This window comes from Caretta caretta, chromosome 9, assembly GCF_965140235.1.
Source record: "Caretta caretta isolate rCarCar2 chromosome 9, rCarCar1.hap1, whole genome shotgun sequence".
Classification (NCBI taxonomy): domain Eukaryota; kingdom Metazoa; phylum Chordata; order Testudines; family Cheloniidae; genus Caretta; species Caretta caretta.
In genome coordinates this window covers 28673341-28699141 of record NC_134214.1, presented here as the reverse complement: position 1 = coordinate 28699141, position 25801 = coordinate 28673341, and the positions used below count along the sequence as shown (strand labels likewise).

Genomic DNA, 25801 nt, shown 5'->3' with positions numbered 1-25801 from the left:
CCATTGCTTTCAGGTTTGACATAAAGGATTCCCATCTTGCCCTGCCTTACTACAAGATGTCTGGCTTATCCATAACTGAAGTTTTGAAGAGAATAGACTCAGTGGTAGAGGGTGGAACACAGAAATACGAAAAAGGATTTATCTTTTACTTAAATCATTCTCTTTATGAAGATTTAAATGAAGAGTTAAGCAAAGTAAGAATAGGAACTTTCTCTTTAATCTACTGCTTATTTCCTATTCCGAGGAACTTGGGACATTTATAAAGGAAGCATTGCTTAAATTTTGAAATCTCCATATCTGTTGGTTCATGATTATTCACCTTTGCGTGTGAGAGGCACAAGGGGGATCCATCTTAGTTTTGCCGACCAAATATAAACAAGACATAATTTCTGTAAACACAAAGAGATTACCAATGACATTTCCTGTTCAGGACTCTCCTCAGAAGAATGTATTGTAGTTTTTGTGGTCATGATGCGTAAACATTTGCTCGAGACAGGGTTCCAACCAAGGCTGGGGATACTAACATGCTAGGAAAGTCTCGGTCCAAACTTTTTTTGCTACCCCATCAATGTAATGAACCGAGCCCAAGCCACATCTCCAAATGACACCTTTAAAGGGTGCTGAAACTCCATGCCTGCTCTCCCAGCCCTGCAGAGGAATTTTGGTCGAGTTGACAGAATGTCTCTGGGGACATGTTGTCAGGTAGAGTTTCTTTCCCCTACCGCTGTGGCTTACCAACTACAGTATGCCCCTATGTTTGAAAGCAAGTCTGTACCATTTCTACACATCAGCAGTTAGATTTTTATTTATTAATTCCAATGTATATTCAGGAGGCTAAGATTATTTTAAATGGCTTTTATTTTAATAGGAATCAGCAGCCAAAGTGCTCCAAATATTCTATCTCGCTGAACCAAACCAGCTGCCCCATGTGCTCTGCAGTTCCTGCATGAAGAATGTATGTCCCTTGATGGCAATGGAGCTTTTGCAGAAAGTGGAACTGATTGTGCCATCAGTGGTATTGACGCTAACCAAAGCTGCCATGGCTCTGAAAAAGGGAGACCTAGAGGCATATAAAAATGAGATGGACTGTTTTACAGAGGTACAGAATGCTGCTCATGTAGTCCGCTTCCCATTTAGTACCAGATTCTCTGTTAACCGAAACCAGCTGAATTGGGTCTCTCATGGCAGAGGGAAATCTTGCTCTTCCCCCAGTCACTTAATGGTCTTTATTGGGCATCTGGGAGGATGTGGGTTGAGGGGTTATGTGTTGGGTTTGTTTAGGTTGTGCTCCAGGGAAGCTAGAATTCCCATTAATATACACATGGGCATATAATTAAACTACTACTTTAATATTAAATATTATTAAAATTGAAATATTTAATCACAAAACACGTAAGTGTTTCTAAATCAAAGTACAGTAAATAAATTAAATATTCGTTGGAGCATAGTAGCTTCTGCAGCCCCTGTGCTCCCCCCACCCACCCGCCCTCCGTGGAGCAGAGGTTGCATAGTTCCACCTGACCCTTGGTTTGCACACCAAAAGTCCTTGGTGTTTGTGTGTGAAGAGCTGTGGGCAGGATCTCCATGTCATGGCTGTAGAGTTTCCTGTATCCAGTCCACTGCTCTCCGCTGTTTGACTGTAGTCAAGGCACTTTGTCCTTATTAAGAGAGGAGGAGAATGTGCTTTGGTGCAGTTACAGTAGGAATCCTGTTTAACGGAAGAAAATGTAGTGCAGCACAGCTTGATATCAGTCGTCGTCGGTATGGATTTACAGACACTTTGAAGGGAGGTCATTATACTCTGACTAAATCTGACCCTGATGTCAATGTTTCAGTCCAAATCACCATGTGTGAGGTTAAATGCCACAAACTAGTAGTTGTTAGGGTTGGTCAGGGCACTTAAAGACGAGTATTGCAAGAGAGCAAGAGAGATTGGACTGTGTCAGGCTCTTGAGTGAGCTCATCCCTTTTGTTTTTTTAAATCCGGTTTAAAAATGGCTTTGGAAGGGAAGTCAAAGTGTCTAATTTTGGGGAGAAAATAAGGCCATGAGTGCATCACAGCCTGGGGTTGATGCCAGAACCATCACTAAGTACATGCTCAGCCTTGATTTCTGAACTGCAGAGTATGGAGGTTAGGATATGTTAAACATCAGCTATAGTGTTGTTCAGCACCACCTGCTGTCTCCTCCGCAGCAAAGCATGATCATCAGTACTTTTGCATCCAGTTAGAAAGAGATGAAGTAATATAAATGAGGAACAAGGTAGGTCCTAGAGAGTAAAGAGAGCCTCAGACCCCAGGTTAATCTATGATCATTTATGTTTGCTGCATAAACAGCAGCAGCTGATGAATAAAAAGTACTTTTCCTGAATCTGTCTGAGTTGCAAAGATGCCTACTCTTTGACTCTCTGAAAGTCTTCTCTTGGAAAGTGCAAGCCCGTTTAAGCCCCCTGGAAGCAAGGGGTATTACAATATATACTGCTGCAAATTAATTTTTATTATTCATGGGTAGTATTTTCAAAAGTACCTTATTGATTTGGGAGCACAAGTCTCATTGAAGGCCATTTGGGTGAGGTTTTCAAAAGCGCCTAATGCATTGGTTTTGGTTTACAGTCAAATCTAGTTTTCTCTGTGTGTGTGTGTGTGTGTGTGTGTGTAGTGAGTAAAGTTCAGACTCATGGAACTGGAAGATCCCTAAGATGGAGCAAGAACAAAGGGAATAAAGTCTTACAACATTAAGGGTAAATTATGGAGGACCAGTGCAAAGTCCTTGTGCCATATAAGGCACATGATGGGCCTGCAACCCCGGCACACCTTGGATGTCAGCCATGTATAGGGCAGCACTGTGGGCTACACATGGCTGAGATCCAAGATTCTACAGACCCAGTGGCCTAAGTGTCCACGCAAGTGATGCAGAGTATCTGCAGCCATTTCTCCTGTGCATAGCTTCAAGTAGCAGCTTTAGGGAGCTGCACTACAGCCCCATGGTTTGGCCCAGTGAGAAGGAATGTAGTCCACTCCCCATATCCTCCCTGCACTTCACCTACATAAGCCAGACTGCTTGAGTAAGCCCTCAGTTTGGGAAGGATTGAATTCTTTGCCTAACTTGTAAATGGCTGTGTCTGTAGATGAGACTGGCATATGGCTTTATTGGGGAACCAAGACTTCTGAGGCAGCAGAGAGAAGGGCGGATTGTTCCAACCGAACTTGCTGTTTACTTGAAGGAGACGCGGCCTGGGTTGCTGGTGGCTTCGATGTTGGCTTTACATGAAAACAGTAAAGTTGAATTGGAAGAAGCAGACTCTTACTTTGAGGTTTGTCTGTTTGCAGGGTTGTTGCTTTTTTTTTTTTTTTAGCTTCTACAAAGCCCATGCCTGGTGTTAACAACTAGAGATGACCAAAACAATCAGAGTGGTCCTCAGAGTTACAACAGGAAAAATGTTATGAAAGCTCAGCTTGACCAAGCTTGACAGAAATTTTAACTGGAGTAAGAAACTGAGTTTTTTGTGAACAGCCCAGCCATTAAATTTAGCCAAAGAAATACATTAAATTCGTCTTTATGTTCTGCAACCATCAGTTCAATGAAGCACACATTGATCTTGGAGACTGGGATTTTCAAAGGCAGCTAAGGGAGGTAGGCATCCAGCGCCTATCAAAATTTAATAGGAATTGGGTAAATAACTCCCTTGGGCCCCTTCTGAAAATTGCAGCCAGGATTAATAACATAGCATACAAATTCTTTTCTAAAGGATATCAAATCAGATGTGACGCTACATAATCTTCTATGTACGTATTCAAAACCACTTTACAAATGAAGTATTAGTCCTCGTAAACCTAAGGGAGGCTGGCCTATCCTCACATTACAGATGGAAAAACTAGAACAAGTGGCTTATTCCTGGCCTCAAAAGAGACTGTGTCAAAGCAGAAATTAGAATTAAGGAGTTATTGCTCCACAGATCTTGACTACTCTTCATTATAAGGGGATTCGCTCATTTTAGAGCCAAATTACCTCCATCCCAACCACACCTCCAGGCCTTTTATGATCTCACTTCTGTCATTCTAAATATTCATCCTATGTAGTCACTCATGAAATTAAAGATCTAGCTAGTGTAGTTAAGGTTAATGTAGTTGGTTTCAAGTTTAGGGGTTCAGTGTAAATGCAGTAATCAAGGTTCCCAACCTGTCCGGCCAGCATTTAAAAGCCCAAGGAAAGGTTCAATGGTGATGGGGTCCCCCTTGGTGCAGTCCTCCAAACTCCTCACAGAGCCCTATGATCAGCTCCCACTGCCAAGTGAACCGGGGAGTGCTTCCTTTAAGTTAGCCCCAACTCTCTGATTAGAATGACTCTTCAAAGGGGACTTGCTTAGGTGTGGATATATTTTAGATGGCTCCAGCATTTTGGCTCTTTAAACATTTTACAGTGTGACCACCATTGATAGCGGAATAAAGACTCATGAAGGAACGTGTTTCTTGCATACCAAATCTATTCATTACGGAATCAAGAGTTTAAATATGTTGCATGCACTTCTGCATTGTGCATCGCCACAGTATCTGGGATCACATGTACTAGAAATACATCAGGATTACACAAAAGCAGGAGCACACTCAACTATGACGAGTAGAGGGAAACTTAATCTTGTCCATTGAAACTTTTTTTCATTCAGACTTCTGTTGCTGTTGCTATTATCTTACCTTAGCACCTAGGAGCCCTAGTTATGGACCGGGACCCCATTGGGGTAGGTACAAACACAGAACAAAGATGGCCCCCTGCCCCAAGGAGCTTACAATATAAGACATGACCAACAAGGGAGTACAGGTAAACAATGAGACAATGTAATAGTCATCTTGATTTTCATTAATATTTGAATCTTCTGTGGTGCTCAGATGCTTTGTGGGAAGAATGAAGATACTACCCCTCAGCTCTTAGTAGACTTCTGGGAAGCCCTCCTTGTAGCAGGCTCTGAGAAAGAAATACTCCAGGAGGTCTTATTCAAGCTTACTTCACAGTACATTTGGAGACTATCGAGGAAGCAGCTTCCTGATACCAAACCACTGAAAACAACAGAGGATCTGGTAATTATACACTGCATATACATTCGAACGAGACAGACAGTGCATGTAAGGTTTCAGAGTAACAGCCGTGTTAGTCTGTATTCGCAAAAAGAAAAGGAGTACTTGTGAGACTAACCTGAGAGACTAACCAATTTGTTTGAGCATAAGCTTTCATGAGCTCCTATGTGTGGTAGGAGAGGCTTCTAACTAACAAATGTGAAATAAATCATTGGACCGCATTAGGCTTCAAGGCATACTTAATTCACCTACTCTAGTTTGAATATTTACCCAAGATAGAAACTAGCTACTTTTCTAAAATGGCACCCTTTATTCAGAGATTTCCTTCACTGGAATGGGTTTCATATGTGACCATATTGATTTGAAATTTTTTTTCTAGATAAACTCCTGTAATCATTATGGGTTAATTTTCCCTTGGGTGACCTTCATAATGTCATTGGGACCTGCATGTGATAAGTATCCTGAAGATCTTTCAAAACTACAGGTATGCAGGGGGCAGTCAGGGGCAGGGGTTCCAGGAGCAGTCAGGGGACAGGGAGAAGGGGTGGTTGGATGGGGCAGGAGTTCTGGGGAGGCAGTGAGGAAGGGGGGGGTTGGATGGGGCAGTCAGGGGCAAGGGTTCTGGGGGCAGTCAGGGGACAGGGAGAAGGGGTGGTTGGATGGGGCAGGAGTCCCGGGGGGACCATCAGGGAACAGGGGGGGTTGGATGGGGCACGGGTCCCAGGGGGGCCGCATCAGGGGGCGAGAAGCAGGGGTGGGGGGCAGACAGGGGATGGGCCATACCTCGCTGTTTGGGGAGGCACAGCCTCCCCTAACCAGCCCTCGGTACGATTTCCGAAACCCGATGCGGCCCTCAGGCCAAAATTTTTGCGCGCCTCCCCCGCCCCAGCTTGAGGAGCTTGAAACATCGTGGGGATCCAGAGTAGCAAGGGTTTGTATTCCCCTCAGAGCAGTCCTAGTGGGTAGCTGCTGGGGATGGTGCTCGCTAGGATCTGTGACAGAGGACCACATAATAAATTGAGTAATATCTCCGCTGTAGGGAAAAAACTAGTTTTAAATCAAGGGGGATAGGGGTGAACTGTCAATACCAAGGCTGTGTACTTTCTTGTAGAGCAATGGCAGCTCGGGTGACTGAGTACAGGAACTACACCAGGTTTAGTGGAGGCCTTGTTTACAATGATCAAACAATCCTGCATAAGTTCTTAGGTGATTCTGGTTCTTAGGGTGGGCAGAATTTAGTTCGCACTGGGTCTACATGAAGTAAGACAGTTTAAACCTCTTGCTAAACAGTCCAGCATGTTACTGATGAATATAGATATGATGTAAAGCTGTTGTTAAAACAATACCTCTGTCAGTCAAACTGAACTATGAAAGAGGAATGGTGCAAATGATGGGAGAGAAAATAATCAGAGAATTATGTAAATAATGGTCATGTATACTTACATTCTACTCAGTATTTTTGGCCTAATTGTTTAACCAAGCAATATCAGAAAGACTTAAAACTATTTCTTTTTAAATTAATTTTGTGTGCATGTGAGCATTTTGTCTGTTTTGACATCCAAATGGTAAGTTTTCCTCTTCTCCTCAGTCTCTTTTATGTGGTCCATCAATCGACATAGCTTCAGTTCTGCCATTCTTGGAGCCATTATCCGAAGACAGTAATGCTGGTCTCAGTGTCCATGTTCTTTGCACTACGGGGGTAGGAGACTATGAGAAATCCATTGACCAGCTCCTAGAGAAGTGTCCTGAAGCACTCATACCCTATGCCCAGCATGAGCTGAAAGATGAAAATCGGGTGAGCTTTTAAAATGCTAATCTAGTAATTTATTGTAGTCTTTCTTTCTCTTTCTTTTCAGTAGTTGTTAGCTGTGCATAGGAGAACTTGAACTACACTGCAGAGATAATCAAATGGCACCGATTTCTATTAAAGTTGAAACTCCCATCCCCAACTCACTCTGAACCTGAAACTGCTTGCATTGAATTTTATGGCCAAATTCCCATTAATGGGAGCAGGGTTGGACCGTCTTTTCCCAAGTGTTACAGCACCGAAGGTCATAAATACCTGTTGCTTAGATACTTGCAGTGCACAAGTTTAATGAGACAAGATAGGAGTTTCATCCTTACCCTTAAAATTCATAGATTTCATTGACTGAGTTCAAGTCACATTCATATAAATGTCCCATTTTTGCTTTTGTGTTTTTATGAGGGTAGTTCTTACTGCAGATGCTCCTGGTCAAAGTTACTTAGAAATATGGATTATATATGACATTTTATTATAGGCCCTCTTTCTGAAAAACTCTTTGGGCTGAGGTTTTCCAGACTGGTTTCATCCTGAAGTTGTGATATTTTATTTTATATTAAGGTTGTGGAAAAAATGTTCAGATGGCTGAGTTACTTGCTAGCAGAGAGGGGAATAATACACTGATCTGCTGTAAACAGAGAGAGCTGAGTATATTTTAGCTTACAAGTAACTCAGAAGTAGCTGAACTTTTCATGTGAAACTTGCCACAATAAAAAGAAAAAAATTATTATTAATGTCTGAAAATGCCATGATTAAGTATGTTCCCTGCTCCCTAATAACATCCGAACTGTATACTTATTGCCTAATATTCCCCCGTGGCCTATAATATTTGAGGAAGAGCTTGATCTCTCCAATTCTGGTCAAGGCTCCAGAAGTACTGCCATGGTTTTCCCCCACTCCCTGCCAATTAACTGCTAACATAAGACTAGCCATACTGGGTAAGACTAATGGTCCATCTAGCCCAGTATACAGTCTTCTAACAGTGTCTGGTACCAGATGCTTCAGAGGGAACAGAAGAGGGCCATTATCGAGTGATCTATCCCTTGTTGTCCAGTCCCAGGTTCTAGCACAGAGGTTTGGGGACACCCAGAGGATAGGGTTGCATCCCTGACCATCTTGGCTAACAGCCATTGATGCGCCTATCCTCTTGAGCTTGTCTATTCTTTTTTTAACACAGTTATATTTTTTGGCCTTCACAACATCCCCTTTCTATGAGTTCCACAGGTTAACTGTGTTGTAGGAGGAAGTACTTCCTTGTGTTTGTATTAAATCTGCTGCCTATTAATTTCATTGGGTGACCTGTGGTTCTTGTGTTATGTGAAAGGATAAATAATACTTCCTCATTCACTTTCTCTACACCATTCATGATTTTATAGACATCGATCATATCCCTCCTTAGTCGTCTTTTCTAAGCTAAACCATCCCAGTCTTTTTAATATCTCCTCATCTGGAAGCTGTTCTGTACCTCTAGTAACTTTTGTTGCCCCTCTTGTTACTTTTTCCAATTCTAATATGTACTTTTTTTGAGATGGGATAACCAGAACTGCATGCAGTATTCAAGGTGTGGGCGTAGCATGAAGTTATATAGTGGCATTATGATATTTTCTGTCTTATTATCTGTCCCTTTCCTAATGTGTCCTAACACTGTTAGCTTTAACTGCCACTACACCATGAACAGATGTTTTCAGAGAACTAGTCATAATGACGCCAAGATCTTTCTTGAGTGATAACAGCTAATTGAGACCCCATCATTTTGTATGTATAGTTGGGTTATGTTTTCCAATGTGCATTACTTTGTACTTATCAACACTGAATTTCGTCTGCCATTTTGTTGCCCAGTCCCCCAGTTTTATGAGATGCCTTTGTAACTCTTCACAGTCAGCTTTTCGACTTCACTATCTTGAGTAATTTTGTATCTGCAAACTTTGCCACTTTGCTGTTTACCCCCTTTTCTAGATCATTTATGAATATGTTGAGCAGCACTTGTCCCAGTACAGATCCTTGGGGGTCTATTTGCCTCCCTTCACTAAGGCAATAGTTCAGTTAATAGTGGACATAACTTAAGGCGGAGACACTCCAGCAAGTGGAAATGCCGGAACCCCAGTCAGTACAGTACAGCTGGGGCTCATGTGTGCTCCCTTTTGGCCCTTGATCAAGAAGTGAAACAGAGAAAACCAATATCTGGGGTAATTGTAGCCTTGCAATACTGCAGGCAAAGACTAAGGGAAGAAGAGAAAGAGACCACAAAGTTTGAAGAGAGATGGATAGTGTTTTCTTTCCTCCTCTCAGTCTTTGTAAACATAAAATTAATAGCTTTTTGCATTATTAAAATTTAAATTGTGTATTCATGCAACATTAAGATTATTTGCGGTGGAAGGGGTATGTCAAGAAACATAAAAGCACAAAGTTCTCCTAGAACACTTTTTTACCCACACTGCACAGGGCTATAAAGAGAGACTTACCTTATTTGTTAAATCCATAACCATAATACTGCATTAACTTTTTTCCCCTGCACTAATTATGTATGTTTGTAGTTTGTCTGAACCACATGCACGGCATGTCAGAAACAGGCATAGCCTTATCTTCAGCGGCTAGGGGGTGCTATCATCACTCTAATTTGCTGGGTTAAAAAGGATCACACTGAAGTCTGAAAACATTGCATTTCAAAGCACTGTGCAAACGAATTAATTACTAGGCCCATCTCAACTTACACCACTGTTTTTTGTACCATCTTTGATGTTAGTTCAAAGTACTTATTAAAAATAAATTTGTGTTCACCACCTACTATTCATAGTCACCACTAACTTATTTTTCTTCTGTGGGTTTATTTTTGGACGAATTAGGCTCTCTGGTGGAACAAACTGCTTCCTGAACTTTGTAAACGAACCAGATATGTTGGAGATGACTACTCCATTCTCATCTCATCGCTGAAAGGTAAAGAATTTGATTTACAACTGAAGGCCATACACGAAAGCCTTTGAACTGCATCTAAAGTATTTGAAAGCCGTTTCCTCCAGAAACTGCTGCGGCATGGTATTTTACCATCGTTCAGTTTGGGGAGGAAGATCTTTCTCTACATATAATGTAACTCAGCAGAGACTAGCAGAGCAGTACTGTGAAATGTGCAGTAAGCTTTTGCACACATCCAAAATTTTTGCACACATCCTTATTTTTTTAACTAGGGCTGTCAATTAATTGCAGTTAGCTCACGTAATTAACTAAAATTAATTACGATTAAAAAAATTAATCGTGATTAATCGCAGTTTTAATCACACTGTTAAACAATTTATTAAATATTTTTGACGTTTTTCTACATTTTCATATATATTGTATTCTGTATTGTAATTGAAATCAGTGTATATTTTTGATTACAAATATTTGCACTGTAAAAATGATAAATAAAAGAAATAGTATTTTTCAATTCACCTCATACATGTACTGTAATGCAATCTCTTTGCCATGAAAGTGCAACTTACAAATGTAGGGGTTTTTTATTACATAGCTGTACTCAAAAACAAAACAATGTAAAACTTCAGAGCCTACAAGTCCACTCAGTCCTACTTCTTGTTCAGCCAATGGCTAAAACAAACATGTACGTTTACATTTACAGGAGATAATCTGCTGCCTTCTTGTTTACAATGTCACCAGAAAGTGAGAACAGGCGTTTGCATGGCACTTTTGTAGCTGGCGTTGCAAGGTATTTGTGTGCCAGATGCGCTAAACATTCATATGCCCCTTCATGCTTCAGCCACCATTCCAGAGGACATGTTTCCATGCTGATGACGCTCATTTAAAAAAAAGTGTTAATTAAATTTTTGACTGAACTCCTTGAAATGTATGTCCCCTGCTTTGTTTTACCCGCATTCTGCCATATATTTCATGTTATAGCAGTCTCAGATGATGACCCCAGTACATGTTGTTCATTTTAAGAACACTTTCACTGTAGATTTGACAAAACGCAAAGAAGGTACCAATGTAGCTATCTTTAGAAATCTCACAGCACTCAACCCAAGGTTTAAGAATCTGAAGTGCCTTCCAAAATCTGAGAGGGATGGGGTGTGGAGCATGCTTTCAGAAGTCCTAAAAGAGCAACATTCCGATGTGGAAACTACAGATCCCAAACCACTAAAAAAGAAAATCAACCTTCTGTTGGTAGCATCTGACTCAGATAATGAAAATGAACATATATCGGTCTGCATTGCTTTGGATTGTAATCAAGCAGAACCCATCATCAGCATGGACACATGTCCCCTGGAATGGTGGTTGAAGCGTGAAGGGACATATGAATCTTTAGCACATCTGGCATGGAAATATCTTGCAATGCCGGCTACAACAGTGCCATGCAAGTGCCTGTTCTCACTTTCAGGTGACATTGTAAGCAAGAAGCGCGCAGCATTATCTCCTGCAAATGTAAACAAACTTGTTTGCCTGAGCAATTGGCTGAACAAGAAGTAGGACTGAGTGGACTTGTAGGCTCTAAAGTTTTTTACTTTTTTTTTATGCAGTTATTTTTTGTACATAATTCTACATTTGTAAGTTCAACTTTCATGATAAAGAGATTGCACTACAGTACTTATATTAGGTGAATTGAAAAATACTATTTTTTTTACAGTGCCAATATTTGTAATCAAAAGTAAATATAAAGTGAGCACTGTATTTGTATTCTGTTTTGTAATTGAAAACAATATATTGGAAAATATTTAAATAAATGGTATTTTATTGTTGTTTAACAGCGCGATTAATCATGATTAATTTTTTTAATCGTTTGACAGCCCTACTAATTATGCATGACAGGAATTAAAGATTATTACAGATATAAATACAGGTAAAGATATCACAGAATTATCCGTTGAAAGTAATGTGTAATTACTCATTTCCATAGCCAAACCAGGTGAAAGGAATGCTTGGGGAAATAACTGCCTGGCTTGTATTGAGAACTGTACTGGTGTGCAGAGACTCTAACGACAGTAAGGATGTCATAGCTGGACTCTTGGCTGAGGGAAGCCATGGTGTTGCTTGTGGTCACTGGGATTACACAAGAGGAAGCAGTCAAGTGTTTGTTCTGGGGGATTTGGATCCTTAGCCAAAGGAAGTGACTTGTCTAAATGTTTGATTTTCCTCTTTTCCTGAGACTGGAACTTTTTTTCCCTTTTCCTCTGGAAACTTGGCTGAAGGGCAGTGACCAACCATGGCAGCTGCCATGGTCCCCTTACTCATTGTTATGGAGGAAATAAAAATTAGACTAGTGGTTTGACTCTTTCATAGCCAGTTCAGAATGATGAATAAAATTAGTCATTTTTTTCTATGACAAGACCTTTTACAACATCTGCACAATGTGTGACTAGAGGAGTGTCACTACTGGGTTGCCATAGAGTGCATGGCAGCAATCACTGTTAGAAGCATAAAAGTGGTAAACTTCTGTTGTCAGATGCTCACATTATCCTCTCATTGTAATGGATATTAATTGGCCCAGGAGAGCCTACAATAAGATAGCTTTGTCTCATGGGCTGCTCCCAAAGTACCAACTACTGTGTTACACCATCCGCTCCATTTTAATGCTTCCTTTCAATTTTATACAGCACTGAAGGTGCTAGATGAGACCCACCTAGGATTTGGTGTTGTACGTTGAGGTGATTAGTTCAGATAGACGTTATAATGGTGTGTGTGTCAATACTTCATCCATAAACAACCCTGAATTGCTACCCTCACTTCTCAAACTGTTCCCCAGTTGCCAAATGTATCTGCTGCTATTTGGGTCTTTCTCTTAAATCTACTATAATCACAGTATTTAAATATTTTGCTGATTTAGTGACGTTAAAGATCAGCTCTATAGTGCGTTGCACTTATACTATGTTTAAAATCATCTATATTTCTTTCCCTGTGCAGAAACTTTATCAGTGGTTGCCATGGAACTGGAACTAAGGGATTTCCTTAATGTTCTACCGGAGGATGGGACTGCAGCATTTTTCCTGCCACATCTACTTCAGTGCAGCAAAAGGAAATTGGTGACTTAAACACAATGAAAAATGTGGACTTGAAAGCACTGGAATAAATAGGCAAAACTAAATGGTGGAATTGTACATGAAGTATTGTGGGAGTCCATCTACTTGCAAACTACCTGGGTATATTGTAAAAACTGGCCTTATATTGTATAATAAGAAGACAATCACTACTTGAGGTAGAGTATCAATTTTGTAAATGAAAGAAAAGCGTTCCCAGTGATAAAATGTCACTGATACTGGCAAATCGAAAGAATCCCTGTTTATCCTATGGAACTGAATATTGTGTTATTCAGCAAAATAGTTGACGAAGTTCAGACATTTCCTGAGTGAGAATGTGTATTCTTAATGGAGAAAAATATAGCCAGAAGGAATATTGTACTACTTAAAGTTGCACAAAATTCTGTCCCACTATAGTGTTCATGTAAAAGGTGAAGCAGGGAATGGAAGCTGTCACTCCTGGATCCCATGTCTTCAGCTAGTTAGGCCCCAATCCACAAAATACGTAAGCTCATGGGTGTCTTTAAGCATGTGCGTAGTCTTATTGACTTGTTCTTCCAACTGGAATTTCTGGAGACTTGTCATGGACTTATAGATATGCACATGCTTGAGTAGTTCAATTGAATTCAGGTTGGAAGAACAAGTTAAGGGGACTGCTTGCATGCTTAGAGTTCTGCACATGGACAAGACTTTGCTGGATCAAGTCTTATTCATCAAATGTGTAGAAAGTGGTTCCCAAGAGAAATAACTATCTTTCTGTAAGTAGGTCACAGATGTTTTCTGCTGTTCATTTCCCCTTCTCCCATCACTATATTCAGTCTCTAATGGACAACAAGCATCTTCACCTCTGGTTCACTTCTTTCCAGCTACATTATTTTCTAGATGGCCCACCAAACTAGCTGTCTTATGTCTTTGTTTTTACCATGTATTTTGAAAAGGGGTCTCTCAATTACAGAGTCATTTTTTCCCCTCTGTTCTGAGTCGAAAGACCAAGAAGGCATTTCAACTGCAATACAATTGGGAAAAAAACTACTGTCATAATGATTGTATGAACAGTGATAATTAAGGTTGAGTATTTCATTTTCATTGTATTAAACTGTTTTCCAATATTCAATGGTAAGAGAAGAGTTCTTTTATACAATGTTACTAACAACTCTATTCTAAACAGCTGTGAGCTAATTGCAGTCAGACTATCACAATAGGGATCAACCATCTGAGAATCTAATTAGCTGACTAATTGGATTTCATATTGCAGTAGAGAGAGCCTGGAGTGCTGGGCCTGGTGCAAGATTTGAGGCCTAACCCAGAAGCTGTGAACCAGTCAGGCCACATATTAAAGCAGATGCTTACAAGTCCACTGTCCAGTACATGAACTTGGCAAAGTTTTTGCTAGTGTACTAGACGGAATGGCTAGGGACAGCCCTGGGTGTGAAAGATGTATCTGTCAGGAGTGTGGATTTTTCACAACCCTAAGAGATGTAGCTATGGCGACCTAATCCTTGGTGTAGACAATGGTAGGCCAATGGAAGAATTCTTCTGTTAATCCACCTCCCCAAAATGTGGTAGCTAGGTCAACTACAGCAACGGGCGAACCTCTCCTGTTAGTGGAGTGAGTGAGTGTTTATATTGAAGCACTACGGTGGTACCACTGTAGTGTTTTAAGTGCTGGTGTATGTACCCTTACGCTCCCAAACCGCCGTTAGGAAGTATCCTCCAGATTCTAAATACTTAATTTAGGGCTTATCTGCATGAAACACTTCACTGCAGACACTCACTGCAGCAATGGGAGGGGCTCTCCAGCTGGCGTAGCTAATCCACCTCCCCACGAGGCAGTATCCAAGTCGACAGAAGAATTCTTCCATCAACCTAGCAGTCTTCACAGAGGGTTAGGTCAATTTAACTACATCAGTCGGATGTGTGGATTTTTTCCAGTCACATAGCTGGGTCGACCTAACTTTTTTGAATGGGACCCAATCCAGTAGGTGCCCTCCGAGTATGCCTGACAGATGGGGTCCTGCCCGTGATTTCGATAGCTGAATGCCTTTCTTCCCTGGATGTGTGGATAGCTCTGGGGCTTAGGTAGGAGATAGGCACATGGATGCCTAGAGGGAGGCAGCATTTGCTCATGCCCAGAGGCAGGAAGTTAGGCCTTTTACCTTGAAAAACTTAGGTGCTGAGTGAGTTTAGGCACCCTCAGTGTTGGATGGGCATTTTGTGGGTCATAGTGGAGCCAAAACTGGGAGTTAAGTACTTCTGTGGATCCCACCTCACCTGCTTCATCGGTTCATTTCCAATTATGTCTGAGACACCTGTGACTCTTGAACTCTGGTGAAAGCAGCTGGGACAGAACTCTGTGAAACAGATTTTATGTTTTAATTTGTAGTCACATAGTGTGGTGGGTGTTCACCCCACACCAGGCCCTGAAGGGGTTAAGGTGGCTAGTGTGGCCAATTAATTGTCTAACCTACACCTGGAGGAGGAGCCAGGTGAAGCCCACCTGGACAGGAACAGCCAGGGCTTGTATAAAGCCAGGTAGCCGAAAGAAAACAGGACTGCAAGGAGGATGGCTGCAGTCTCTGAGGCTAGGGAGAGAGGGGAGTTTGGCTCCAAGGGAAGGGCATACCTGAAGGAGTCTGCGAAAGGCATTTTAGGAAGCAGTGGTCAATTATACAGGAGGGTTTTTTATTTATGCAAAGAGTAATTTATAGGCTATGTATTCACAGAGCTGTTCCAAACTATGATCCATGTGTTACCAGGGTTGTTCTTGTGGGACAGATGATCCTTTCTCAACTTGGTTCACAAAAGGCAAGTGGTCCAGATGTCCTTTCTTAAGCAGTGTTTCATCAAGTAAAGACTTTGGAGAATCCTTGTGATAAGCCAATTCCTTCATTCTGTTCTGGCTGTTTTGATTTTATGTGTGAACTGCTCAAACATCCTTGGGAACAAAGACTGTTGCTCTGCAAAGGGGAAAAGTGTTTCTGTAAAACCTCATATCAATGCAACAAGCTATTTTTCGTGTGTAAGAGAAGTAACACAAAAAGATTTGTCAGTGCACCCATTTTCGGGAGAAGTTAGGATCCAAATCCAAAAACCCACCTTAAAATGCTGGGAGTTCACACTGGGTTGTATGTTGTGACTTGAGTCAATCTCTGTATCATTATGAGGGATCCATTTTACTACGTAGGTGTGTAGGGTAAAATCTGTTTTACATATTTCACAGTATATTGTGTAAATCAACTTTTACTTTCTGTACGAGTCTGGTATAAGCTATACTTGTACTCTGTTTTCTAAACAAGATTTATTTACAAAAGTTAGATACATTTTCTGGTATTCATGCTAAATCATGTACACTTTTAAATATAGATCAAGGGTTAAAGATGCTTTATTACCTAGTTTCTGGTATTTTTAATTGTGGTGTTTACTATAAACTTAACATCTTTTACCCCTTTCTAGCACAGGAAAGTTTTTAGGAGTGTTTTTTTAAAAATGGTGCTCATTTGAATTCAAAATAAGATTTAATCATTCCTCAAATATCTGCTCATGGTGTTTGTTTTAAATAGGAAAACTTGTTTTTAATAAGGGCCCATTCTGCAAACCCCTTTGTCTTTTGTGAGCAATCGCATGTGAGACAGATTTTTGTCTGAAGGATCAGATCTCAACTCTCATATCTGGGGAGGGGAGGGTGGATAGGAAAAAACTTCACTACTATCTTCCTTTTATTATGTTGATGGCCAGCCTTCTCCTTAACTAAAATACCCTTCCAAGCATAAGAGATTTTTCCTGTTTCTTTGATCTGTTCTTCTGCCCATTGTCATATCCTGTACCTACAGACCCCTCCCAGACATTCATTTTCTCTAGTTTTGGGGGTGGGGTGGAAAGGGGAATCAGGCTTTTTGTAAAACAATTATTTTAAAAGTTCTATATTCTTTACCTTCCAGGCCCAAGCTAACCTTTTCTATATGATTAACACTCCCTTATGAAAACATACTAATTTTAAAAAAATTAGTTTTATAGGGGCTTTTCAATTTTACATAACAGCTATGGGGAAAATATTTATATAAAATGCATGAGAAGGCCTGTAATACTATAGAAATGGCATTACTTAGCTGTGGCAGCATTCTGTCTCCTAAGTAAGAGTGAACACTGAAGGGATAATATTTTTATTATACTTTCACTGGTGTGAGTCTGGTGTAATTTGACTGCCTGTGGGCCTAATTCTCTAAACACTTCTCCATGTGAGCAGTTCCATTGACTTCAATGGAATTATGCATGCATTTATGGAAAGGGCATGTGCCTTGGTAATTGCAACCTTGGGGCCTTAGCCCAGATTCACAAGTGTAAATGAAATGACTATCTAAAGTGTATTTTTACACTTTAGATCATAACGGGTGCCTTGTTTGTTTGTATTACTGTAGTAATATCTTATCTCCCTTTGATATACGTAAGAGTTAGCAGGAAGCTTTTGCTAAACCTTAATTGTAAAAACTTCATTTAAGAGTTTGGATTTTTGTTAGAGATCATTAGAAACCAGGGTAATGTTTTCAAAAGGGCCTAAATCTCATTGAAAGTCAAGAGAATTTAGGTGCCCAAGTCCCCTAAAACTAATCCAGCAGTGCTTAGAAAATACATTTAAAATGGCATATTTTATAAGACAATTCATGAATTCTATATGCTCCACCCAAATATTTGACATTCCTGTTTACAATAACTTTTTTTTCTTTTCCTTTGGCTTAGAACTATAGTAATATCTCTCTCACTTGGGAATATATAAGCTACAGATTGATTAAAGGTTTCTGGTACAGGGCCAGAAATAGAAGTTTGTTGCCAATGGAATTGTATGTATTCAGCTGCTTGTGGGATCAAGTCTTTTATCTGCTTTAGTTGCCCCTGCTTACACATGGAATGAGATTCTCACCCCTACTCTGGGCCTTTTAATGCCTGAGAAGACTGTCAGAAAGGCAAAAAGAGGATTTAAAATCCTGTGATGCATCAGGGAATTCCTCCCTGGATGCAGGAACTGAGAATGACAGCTGCAGGCTGTGTTCCAAGGCTGCCTGTGTAAGCCTTAATGTAGGGGTTGTGTTGGGGCAGGGCCTTGGCATGTAGCACTGTGGAGATTCTGGGCAGTGTTACCCACAGGGCAGCCAAAGGGGGCTGCTGTAACTTATTGGTGGTATGATAGTGCCTAGGAGTCCCTATTGAACTACGCACTGTACAAACACAAAATAAAACTGACAATCATTATCCCAAAAAGCTTACTTAGATAACTGACCCCTTCTCCCCTAGGCTGTCTAAATTACACTGGGGGCTGCCCTGGCCCGGGTTTCTGGAGCACTCCAGAATCAGGAGTGCAGGGGTTGCTTAAAGTTACCTTAACATGCCCATCTCTCTGGCTGTGAATTCTGTGCTGCACCTACAAGAGCACAGAATTTCACCCAGGGCTAAATTTGGTCCTTTGTAATACACTCAGGCCTTCTCATCTCTCTTCTTCCCCATGGGCCTGATAATCTGCTGCTCAGCACCTCTTGGGATATGGCCTATATTCAGTAATACATCCTTAAACATGTCCCTCTGATTGATCTAGGTTAGCCAGTCTTACCTTCTTTCGGGAGCACTGTGTAGGTAGTTTCCATGCCACCATGGATATGGTCAGTCACATGACAGTGCAGTAACCAGGTGCCAGGGTACTTTGGAAGCATTTCCACAGTTTGAAATGTGCCAGGGAAAAGGTCAAAGACATCAGCCCGGTAAATTCCAGTGCGCTTCAAGGGGAAAAACAACAATAGCAATTACACCTATGTAATGGATAAATACACAGTGCTGTATCGATAGATGGCTGTACAATGGGCTACATTCTCCTCAAACTTACACAGGTGCTCACACTCTCACAGAAGTCATTCAGTGTTCTTAACAGGACTTCTAATGGGATTAAGATAAAGTTTTGGCCCAGTATGTTAGAGAGACAAGGTGGGTGAGGTGATATTTTTTCTTGGACCAACTTCTGTTGGTGAGACACAACTTTTGAGCTTACACAGAGCTCTTTCTCCAAGTATGTCAACTCCAAAGCAGTCTCACTTCACAGAGCCATTAATTCATACGTTCATAGATCTTCCTTTCAGAATTTTTAACTAAAAAAATTTAACTAGGACAACCGTGAGAGGGGGTGGGAGAAGCACAATTTTCATATCATGAGTGTGGCAACTTGGAGATAAATTGTGGAGGTAGCATGAGACACGTACCTATACTAAATCCCATCATCAAACGTTATCTTGTCTTCTCTTATATAAATATCTTGGTCTGAGCAAATATTTTTTATATATAAATACTGTAAATTCAAGTTACAGGACTGTGGCTTAAGATTGTAACATCTCATTCCCTCATAATCCTCATGAAAAGAGTGAACACAGTAAGAAATGAACATAAAAGGAATTTTACCTTATAATCAAAGCTATGGCCATGGAAATGTGCTGTATGCATATCTACTTCATTCCCCATTCCCATCAGGTACCAGCTTACTTTATCTCCAACATGCATTGTAAGACCATGTAAGTTTCCAAACAGTTTTCCATTAATGGCTGGGGAAAGGGGGATACAAAACACATTTTGTATTGTTATCTAGGTTTTAATGGCAGAGGAATTTGAGAGTTTAATGCTAGTGGTAGGCAATCAGAACTACTTTGAATGTCCCTTAAAAAAAATAAAGGCACTGACTGAATGTACTGTCCCTATCAAATAAGAAAACCTATGAGGATAGGATCTGATGATATGATACATCCCACATTTGCTCAGTGGGAAAAGAGGCTAGAGAGTGCTCTACCCTAGCATAGGGATGATACTGTGAGGTCTTGTGAATCTTCAGCTCCTGTAGAACGCAGAATCGAAGCTCTCAGGAGATGCTCAGTACCTTTCAGGATTAGGCCTTATATTAGCACTTGTTGTTCAACCCAACATGTTGAAATTTAACAACTGATTTTAGGGATTAGAATTTCAATGTGGATAACTTTATGGGTAAAAATAGAATATGATAAAACCATATTTTGTATTTCAGTATTTTTATTTAAATGGAACTTAAGCATAGGCTTAAGTGCTGTCCTGACGAATAAGGGTTCTTGCCTGTCTGAGTAAGGCTTGGGCCTGATAACTGGACATCCGTTAAAGCTTGGAAAGTCACATATACACCCAGAACCAAAAGATCACAGATTTCAGAAACAAATTTGACAGCCACAGATTTCAAAGATACAGTGAAATGAAACTGGGAAACGTACCATGCATTTTATTGCTTTCAATAAATTCCTCATCTTCTTTGTTTACTTTGTCTGGATTGGCAGAATAAGTTTTGATATTTTCATCTAAGTACCAAGACTCGTTTTCATCAAAAACCATAAAAAGAAGAGCAAATTCAACTCTCTTTTTCAACAGAAATGTGGGAAAATACCGCTTGGGACAGACAACAAGCGTCCCTATTAATCCACTGTACGTATCCTGAAAACACAAAAACAAAATTCTCATGGGTGTCTTATCTAAGTAGAATGGGCTTTAATAGCGGAGTGGAATACTCATGAGTAACAACATCACTACCGAGACTGAGAATGCATTTCTGCTGGCATTTGGTAATTGACAATTGAACAAGAAAATCTCACAGATAAAGAGGAGGGTTATTCATTTAATCCTGGGGCAGCACAATACAGCATAAACAGCAACTGTTTCTTCTCTCCGTCTATTGTAGTTGGTGCTAGAGTTAATGTTACAAAACAGCTTCAATTTTAATCCTGTTTTAACTTGCTTGTCTCTCTTTCCAAAATTCATTAGAGATATTTTTGTACTTGGTCTCCATTCAAGGGTGACTTCAACTAAACACACATGCAATAACCCTCTGTTTTCAGATTATTTTTTTTTTTTGCACTATTGTGCTCAATTTGCATGTGACAGTTTTCCATGCAAATGACCAATTACATATTTGCTCCATTAATGTAATCAGCTCTTTCACTTTCAAGGATTTTTAGGATGGTTGCTTTAAATATTAGTTTAGGCTAACCAGTACTTAATAGCAGGAATGTAGTGAAATTACAAACCAGTAACTCAGTATGGAATTATTATGCCCTTTAAAGTAATAAGTCTGTCTAAATAGCAGCGGTAGCAGGGGCTTTGCTTTCATCAGAGAAAACAGCAAATGGAAGAGTTCAAACTCCTTTCCTTTTCACTGTAAAGGAATTTTTGTTTAACTGTCATTAGAAACGTACCTTAACTTTATCCACAACTGAGTAATAAGCCCAAGGAATACAGGAGGGATCACCTTTCCCAGAACCAGATCGGTCAGGGATTTTCCAGATGTAGGTTCTTGTTTCACCTGAATTAAGTACATATTAGTGTATTTTAAAGGTGTATTCACTTTGTTCATCCAGTCCACAACTTTATTTATTCAAAGAAGCTGATGGCAACTGATTCAAAGGATGTTGTCAAGGATTTTAGGTCTAAAAAATTGACCAAGTTGATGGGGTTCTCCCCCATCCTCACTTGACAATGAAATCATGCTTTGCAGGATATTTTAACAAACAACCCAGTGCATGATACAATTCATTGCCCTTCAGGAAAAGTTATCTAAGAAGTTGTCCTGAAACAGATGGTATTTTAATTTACAGTTTATTTTTGCCATGAACTTCCTCTTCTTGAGTGCAGCTGTGGCTGACTCATTTATTGTTATTTCCCTTCTGCAGATACTTCAACTCTTGCTCAAATCCCTTTGTGTGATGGCACTATTCAGTTCTGCCACTTCTTAGCAAAGGAACCCTGCATTCTATGAAGAAGACAGAGAACCCAGAATAACTTTTGAAATAACAAAGATTGCATAGGCCAAATCATGCTGTTCTTAAATTGCCAAATCTATTTTCTTCAATGGGAGACTTGCCTGTTTAAGGACTGTGAAATGTGACGGCAGGATCTGGCGCTGTATTTCTAAGGCCAAGTCTACACTAAAAATTTACATTGACCCAGCTGCGATGCTCAGGTTGTGAAAAATCCAAACTCCTTAGTTATCGGTCCTAACCCCTGGTATAGATAGCGCTAGTTTGATAGACAAAGCCTTCTGTTGACTTAGCTAGTGCTTCTTGGGAGGTGGATTAATTATGGCAACAGGAGAACCCCTTCCATCACTGTAGTGAGTGTCAGCACTGAAGTGCTTTACCAGCACAGCTGCAGTTGTCCCACTGTTGCATTGTAAGTGTAGCATAGCTTAAGATACAGCGCAGTAATTGTAAATGAGGAGCATTAAATGCTAATTAACTAATAGTTCTATGAAAATATTATATCTGATTGTATTTTCATGAAAGCAATACCACCTTAGTAAAATTGCAGTGGCTGAGTGGAAGAAGGGGTTTTTTGGGTCCCCCCCCCCAAGCCTTTATTAAATAGCTTGAAGTTTGCTGTGAGCACAGTGGAGTAAGTGATATGGTTTACCTGGCTGAGTTACAGCAACAATGGAACTGTCCGTTTTCACTCCGTGGGCATGTATAGAATAAGGTCTCGTGGCCAAATTCTTAAAAACAATTGTAACTTTATCGCCAACATTTGCGAGAAGCAATGGACCTGTTGGGTTGAAAAGAGAGAGAAATCTTTCCCAGCTCGAAAGATGGTCACACTAGTAAAACTTCTTGTGTTATGTGTGAACATGCAGCAGAAGTAGGCATGAGGTCTCTACTCTAATACCTAGCCCAGGAAAACTGAGTCCAAACCTGGTGAATTATTCATTATGGAAAGAGTAGATTCAGTAAGCACAAATAGTGTGTAATAATTGTAAATTGTTTATTAGACTCAGATTAAGGCCAGAAGGAACCATCCTGATTATCTAGTTTGACCTCCTGCACATCACAGGCCACAGAACCTGTCCCATCCACTCCTGCAATAGGCCCATAACCTCTGGCTGAGTCACTGAAGTCCTCAAACCTTGATTTTAAAGCCTTCAAGTTACAGATAATCCATCATTTACACTAGTTATAACCAGCAAGTGACCATGCTTCAGGGGAAGACAAAAAAACCCAGGGTCTCTGCCAGTCTAACCTGGGGGGAAATTCCTTCCTGACCCAAAGTATGAAGATCATTTAGACCCTGAGCATGTGGGCAAGACCCACCATTCAAAGCCCCAAAAGAATTCTCTCTAGTAACTTGGAGCCCTCCACATTTAGTGTCCCATCTCCAGCCACTGGAGATATTTGCTAATAGACACAAATGGTATATGCCATTGTAGGGAACCTTATACTATCTCCTCCATCAAGCTCAGTCTTGAAACACGTAAGGCTTTTTGCACCCACTGACCCCCTTAGAAGGCTGTTCCAGAACTTCATTTCTCTAATGGTTAGAAACCTGAGTCTCATTTCAAGCCTAAACTTGTTGATGGCCAGTTTATATCCATTTGTTCTTGTGCCAACATTGGCTCTTAAATAACTCCTCTCCCTCCCTGGTGTTTCTCAAACCCCTGGTCTACACTGCGAGGGGGGGTGGGGAATCAATCTAAGTTACTTAACTTCAGCTACGTGAATAACATAGCTGAAGTCGACGTACTTAGATCTACTCGCCGCGGTGTCTTCACTATGGTGAGTCGACTGCTGCCGCTCCCCCGTCAACTCTGCCTGTGCCTCTCGTGGCGGGGGAGTACAGGAGTTGACGGGAAAGTGCTCGGGGATCGATTTATGGCATCTAATTGACTCTCCCCCCCGCTGGATCGATCACTGCCCGCCAATCAGGCGGGCAGTGTAGACATACCCGCAGATGTCCACGTGGGCACCAATGATACTGCCAAGAATGACCTTGAGCGGATCACTGCTGACTACGTGGCTCTGGGAAGAAGGATAAAGGAGTTGGAGGCGCAAGTGGTGTTCTCATCCATCCTCCCCATGGAAGGAAAAGGCCTGGGTAGGGACCGTCGAATCGTGGAAGTCAACGAATGGCTACGCAGGTGGTGTCGGAGAGAAGGCTTTGGATTCTTTGACCATGGGATGGTGTTCCATGAAGGAGGAGTGCTAGGCAGAGACGGGTTCCACCTTACGAAGAGAGGGAAGAGCATCTTTGCGAGCAGGCTGGCTAACCTAGTGAGGAGGGCTTTAAACTAGGTTCACCGGGGGAAGGAGACCAAAGCCCTCAGGTAAGTGGGAAAGCGGGATACCGGGAGGAAGCACAGGCAGGAATGTCTGTGAGGGGAGGGCTCCTGCATCATACTGAGAATGAGGGGCGATCAGCAGGTTATCTCAAGTGCTTATATACGAATGCACAAAGCCTTGGAAACAAGCAGGGAGAACTGGAGGTCCTGGTGATGTCAAGGAATTATGATTGGAATAACAGAGACTTGGTGGGATAACTCACATGACTGGAGTACTGTCATGGTTGGTTATAAACTGTTCAGGAAGGACAGGCAGGGCAGAAAAGGTGGGGGAGTAGCACTGTATGTAAGGGAGCAGTATGACTGCTCAGAGCTCCGGTAAGAAACTGCAGAAAAACCTGAGTGTCTCTGGATTAAGTTTAGAAGTGTGAGCAACAAGAGTGATGTAGTGGTGGGAGTCTGCTATAGACCACCGGACCAGGGGGATGAGGTGGATGAGGCTTTCTTCCGGCAGCTCGCAGAAGCTACTAGATCGCACGCCCTGGTTCTCATGGTTGACTTTAATTTTCATGATATCTGCTGGGAGAGCAATACAGCGGTGCATGGACAATCCAGGAAGTTTTTGGAAAGCGTAGGGGACAATTTTCTGGTGCAAGTGCTAGAGGAGCCAACTGGGGGGGGAGCTTTTCTTGACCTGCTGCTCACAAACCGGGAAGAATTAGTAGGGGAAACAAAAGTGGATGGGAATCTGGGAGGCAGTGACCATGAGTTGGTTGAGTTCAGGATCCTGACACAGGGAAGAAAGGTAAGTAGCAGGATACGGACCCTGGACTTCAGGAAAGCAGACTTCGACTCCCTCAGGGAACGGATGGGTAGGATCCCCTGGGGGACTAACATGAAGGGGAAAGGAGTCCAGGAGAGCTGGCTGTATTTCAAGGAATCCCTGTTGAGGTTACAGGGACAAACCATCCCGCTGTGTCGAAAGAATAGTAAGTATGGCAGGCGACCAGCTTGGCTTAACGGTGAAATCCTAGCGGATCTTAAACATAAAAAAGAAGCTTACAAGAAGTGGAAGGTTGGACATATGACCAGGGAAGAGTATAAAAATATTGCTCGGGCATGTAGGAATGAAATCAGGAGGGCCAAATCGCACCTGGAGCTGCAGCTAGCGAGAGATGTTAAGAGTAACAAGAAGCGTTTCTTCAGGTATGTTGGCAACAAGAAGAAAGCCAAGGAAAGTGTGGGCCCCTTAATGAATGAGGGAGGCAACTTAGTGACAGAGGATGTGGAAAAAGCTAATGTACTCAATGCTTTTTTTGCCTCTGTCTTCACTAACAAGGTCAGCTCCCAGAATGCTTCGCTGAGCATCACAACATGGGGAATAGATGGCCAGCCCCCTGTGGAGAAAGAGGTGGTTAGGGACTATTTAGAAAAGCTGGACGTGCACAAGTCCATGGGGCCGGACGAGTTGCATCCGAGAGTGCAAAAGGAATTGGCGGCTGTGATTGCAGAGCCATTGGCCATTATCTTTGAAAACTCGTGGCGAACGGGGGAAGTCCCGGATGACTGGAAAAAGGCTAATGTATTGCCAATCTTTAAAAAAGGGAAGAAGGAGGATCCTGGGAACTACAGGCCAGTCAGCCTCACCTCAGTCCCCGGAAAAATCATGGAGCAGGTCCTCAAAGAATCAATCCTGAAGCACTTACATGAGAGGAAAGTGATCAGGAACAGTCAGCATGGATTCACCAAGGGAAGGTCATGCCTGACTAATCTTCTTCTATGATGAGATTACTGGTTCTATGGATGAAGGGAAAGCAGTGGATGTATTGTTTCTTGACTTTAGC

At 41.4% G+C, this 25801-nt stretch overlaps 2 protein-coding genes across 3 annotated transcripts in view; one reads left to right on the top strand and one right to left on the bottom strand.

Annotated features, from left to right (window-relative positions):
• The window catches only part of HPS3 (HPS3 biogenesis of lysosomal organelles complex 2 subunit 1), a 30827-nt gene extending 16850 nt beyond the window's left edge, over window positions 1-13977 (top strand). The window contains exons 10-17 of the mRNA XM_048863956.2: window positions 14-194; window positions 869-1099; window positions 3127-3312; window positions 4883-5071; window positions 5448-5552; window positions 6657-6863; window positions 9713-9803; window positions 12756-13977. Of these exons, the coding sequence (XP_048719913.2) occupies window positions 14-194; window positions 869-1099; window positions 3127-3312; window positions 4883-5071; window positions 5448-5552; window positions 6657-6863; window positions 9713-9803; window positions 12756-12883 (1318 nt within the window). The 3' untranslated portion in view covers window positions 12884-13977. The remainder of the gene's footprint in view (window positions 1-13; window positions 195-868; window positions 1100-3126; window positions 3313-4882; window positions 5072-5447; window positions 5553-6656; window positions 6864-9712; window positions 9804-12755) is intronic.
• Window positions 13978-15529: 1552 nt separating this feature from the next.
• The window catches only part of CP (ceruloplasmin), a 38237-nt gene continuing 27965 nt past the window's right edge, over window positions 15530-25801 (bottom strand). Inside the window, exons 14-19 of one of the 2 annotated variants that reach the window (XM_048863958.2) lie at window positions 22322-22450; window positions 21109-21215; window positions 20134-20350; window positions 19304-19443; window positions 18468-18630; window positions 15530-15825 (exon numbers count right to left, since the gene is read on the bottom strand). In XM_048863958.2, coding sequence (XP_048719915.2) covers window positions 15755-15825; window positions 18468-18630; window positions 19304-19443; window positions 20134-20350; window positions 21109-21215; window positions 22322-22450 — 827 coding nt within the window. In that variant the 3' untranslated portion in view covers window positions 15530-15754. Of the gene's footprint in view, window positions 15826-18453; window positions 18631-19303; window positions 19444-20133; window positions 20351-21108; window positions 21216-22321; window positions 22451-25801 lie in introns of those variants that run through there. The other variant, XM_048863959.2, reaches the window with a different exon arrangement.